The sequence below is a fragment of the Hippocampus comes genome, unplaced genomic scaffold (genome assembly GCF_001891065.2).
Source record: "Hippocampus comes isolate QL1 unplaced genomic scaffold, H_comes_QL1_v1.1 scaffold915, whole genome shotgun sequence".
Taxonomy (NCBI): Eukaryota; Metazoa; Chordata; class Actinopteri; order Syngnathiformes; family Syngnathidae; genus Hippocampus; species Hippocampus comes.
Window position 1 is genome coordinate 24,952 of NW_017805392.1, and position 2,767 is coordinate 27,718.

The 2,767-nt window shown below is 44.5% G+C and overlaps 1 protein-coding gene across 1 annotated transcript in view; it reads left to right on the top strand.

Moving 5' to 3' along the window:
• The window catches only part of LOC109517749 (protocadherin gamma-C5-like), a gene marked incomplete at its 3' end in the record, with an annotated part of 11,307 nt that overhangs the window by 2,929 nt on the left and 5,611 nt on the right, over positions 1-2,767 (top strand). Inside the window, exons 2-4 of the mRNA XM_019873087.1 lie at positions 34-618; positions 2,409-2,573; positions 2,640-2,763. Of these exons, the coding sequence (XP_019728646.1) occupies positions 34-618; positions 2,409-2,573; positions 2,640-2,763 (874 nt within the window). The remainder of the gene's footprint in view (positions 1-33; positions 619-2,408; positions 2,574-2,639; positions 2,764-2,767) is intronic.

Genomic DNA, 2,767 nt, shown 5'->3' on the forward strand with positions numbered 1-2,767 from the left:
GGGCCCACTGACGCCTCTCTGTTCACGATCAAGTTGTACACGGGGGAGGTGAGGACCAAACGCACCGTGTACGAGCACGACGACTCCTCTCAGAGGCTGATCGTCGAAGTCAAGGACGACGGGGAGCCGGTCCAGTCGGCCACCGTCACGCTGTCCATCCTGCTGGAGGACGGCGTGAGCGAGCCCGTGTTGGAGCTGAGACACAAGGCGTCCGAGCCCGGCAAGAAAGGCGGCAGGATCACGCTTTATTTGATCGTGGCTCTGGCCTCGGTGTCCGTGCTCTCTCTGCTCACTTTGCTCGTCTTGGGCGTCAAATGCGTGAAGAGCAGCACGAGCGGCGCCACTTGCTGCGTGCGGCGGACACTCTCCGATGAGGACAAGAAGCCCAACAGAAATCTGCACATTCAGCTCAACACCGATGGACCCATCAAGTACGTGGAGGTTCTGGGAGGAGACGTCATGTCTCAGAGTCACTCCTTCCGGTCGTGCATGTCTCCCATGTCGGAGTACAGTGATTTCACGTTGGTCAAGCCCAGTAGCACCACTGACTTTAAGGAGGTCATCAGCGTCCTGGATGCTTCTTTGCCTGACAGCACCTGGACCTTTGAGAGCCAGCAGGTGAGTGCTACTTTGGTTTGCACTCAAGGGGAACTCGGAGCACTCCACTCATTGCAATTTAAACGTTTCCCTTATTTTTGTACAGTCGTGATCCATTCTCATCTACAACAATAGCTTTTGTCGGTCTTCTTATCACTTATGCCGACTTTATATTGCTGCAGCCACATTTTACGGTTTGAATGAAGAAAGCTGTTGCACAGTTTTCACGTCTGTTATGGGAATAATTCTGCAGTGTTACAACGAACTTCAAATTTTCCCATACAAATGTTTTTCTCATTAATTTCCTTTGAATTTGATATTAAGGGCGAAATGTTTTTGCCAACAGCTTCACAACCTGGTCTCGAGTTGCTTTGGCGAATGTTTTGCTTCTCACTTTTGTGTAGCATGCCTGTTGTAATCACAGCATAAATTTAGTTTGGAATGTGGAAACTTCAGGTTTTTGTTTGACACCCCTGACTACGGTTGAAAAGTGGTTTATTTGCCTTCTTTCCCATCATGTATCGACACAATTTAATTGTTATGATTTGTCGAAGACGCAGGATGATTAGTCACGCTGCTCGCATCACAGTGTAGTTTCTTCAGGTGTTTTTTTTTTGTTTGTTTTTATTATTCTCCTTTCATTTTGGTTGACCAACTGATTTTCTCAGGAATGCATGCTCATCTGCCACACAACAATTTAATTGTTATGATTTGTCGGAGACGCAGGATGATTAGTCACGCTGCTCGCATCACAGTGTAGTTTCTTCAGGTGTTTTTTTTTTGTTTGTTTTTATTATTCTCCTTTCATTTTGGTTGACATTGGTTCATGTGTTCCAACTGATTTTCTCAGGAATGCATGCTCATCTGCCACACAACTGATAAACATTAAGTGATGGTCATAAAGTGATTACATTTTGTTGTAGTAAACTTAAGTACAAGATGAACACACCAATCCCGAAAGAAATAATTCAGCAGTATCATAATAGACACTCTGAGAGTAATTAAACTAGTGTTGACATTAAAAGTTGATTTCCTTTCTTGAACTAAAAGCCTAGTTTGCATGTTTTACGATTTGAAGTTAGCAAATTTAGGTGGAACTGTAAATGATACTCCTCTCAGAAAATATTCAGCACCCATGTAAGAGTGGAAAGTGACGCCGAATGCAACGTTTTAGCAGAAAAACATGTTTTTCTTTTTCTGATTTATTTATATGCTGCTGAACTAAATTCCGTCTGGTATTTGTGTCATTTCAATGCATCTTTGAAATATTTCTGATATTGAGAATGATTTGGGTGCGTATAAAATGACCAACATTAATAAATAAAAATTGAAAAAGCTCTAACCTTACAATTAGCCCGGAAAACACTGATAATACTTCAGAAAGAGGGGAGAATGCTGTGACTTTAAGAGTGAATGAGGATCAGCGTCCCTCTGATTCGTTGGTGGAAGTGCGAGCCGTGAACCAATAGAATTGAAGACTGTACAAAGCAATCTGGTCCCTGCCCCCTGCACACAGCTTCATCTCACACGTCGAATGCACTGAGCTGAGGCACAGACAGAAAGGAATCAGCTCGATTTTTTTTTTAACATTGAAACGAATTATTCTTCGGCATTTGTGCCGTGATGGCTTGAGGTGTTTTTTTATAGAAATATCCTCCATTTGTGTGGATGGAGCAAATGCCGTGAAGAGGATGTTGAGAAGGATTTTTGCATCATAGGGAGCAAGGATGACAAAGACAATAGGAAACCGAGACTGGCGATGGCGAGCTCTTTTGTGGCATTTTCTCATGTGGACTACAGTGGATGCGCAGACTCGTTACAGCATCCCAGAGGAGCTCAAGCAAGGTTCCGTGGTGGGGAATCTGGCCAAAGATCTGTCTTTGGGGCTGTCTGAGATATTTGAGCGCAAGCTGCGTGTCGCCTCCGAGGCTGGTAAGCAGTATTTCAGCGTGGATGCGGGGAAGGGCGAGCTGCTGGTCAGCGACAGAATAGACAGAGAGGCTTTGTGTGGACAAAGCGCCAACTGTGTGCTCCCTCTGCAGGTTGTGGTGGAAAATCCCCTGCAATTGCATCGAATTGAAGTAGAAATCAGAGACATTAACGACAATGTTCCTCGTTTCCAAACGCAGGAAATTAACCTTAAAATACCAGAATCCGTTGCAGTGGGTAC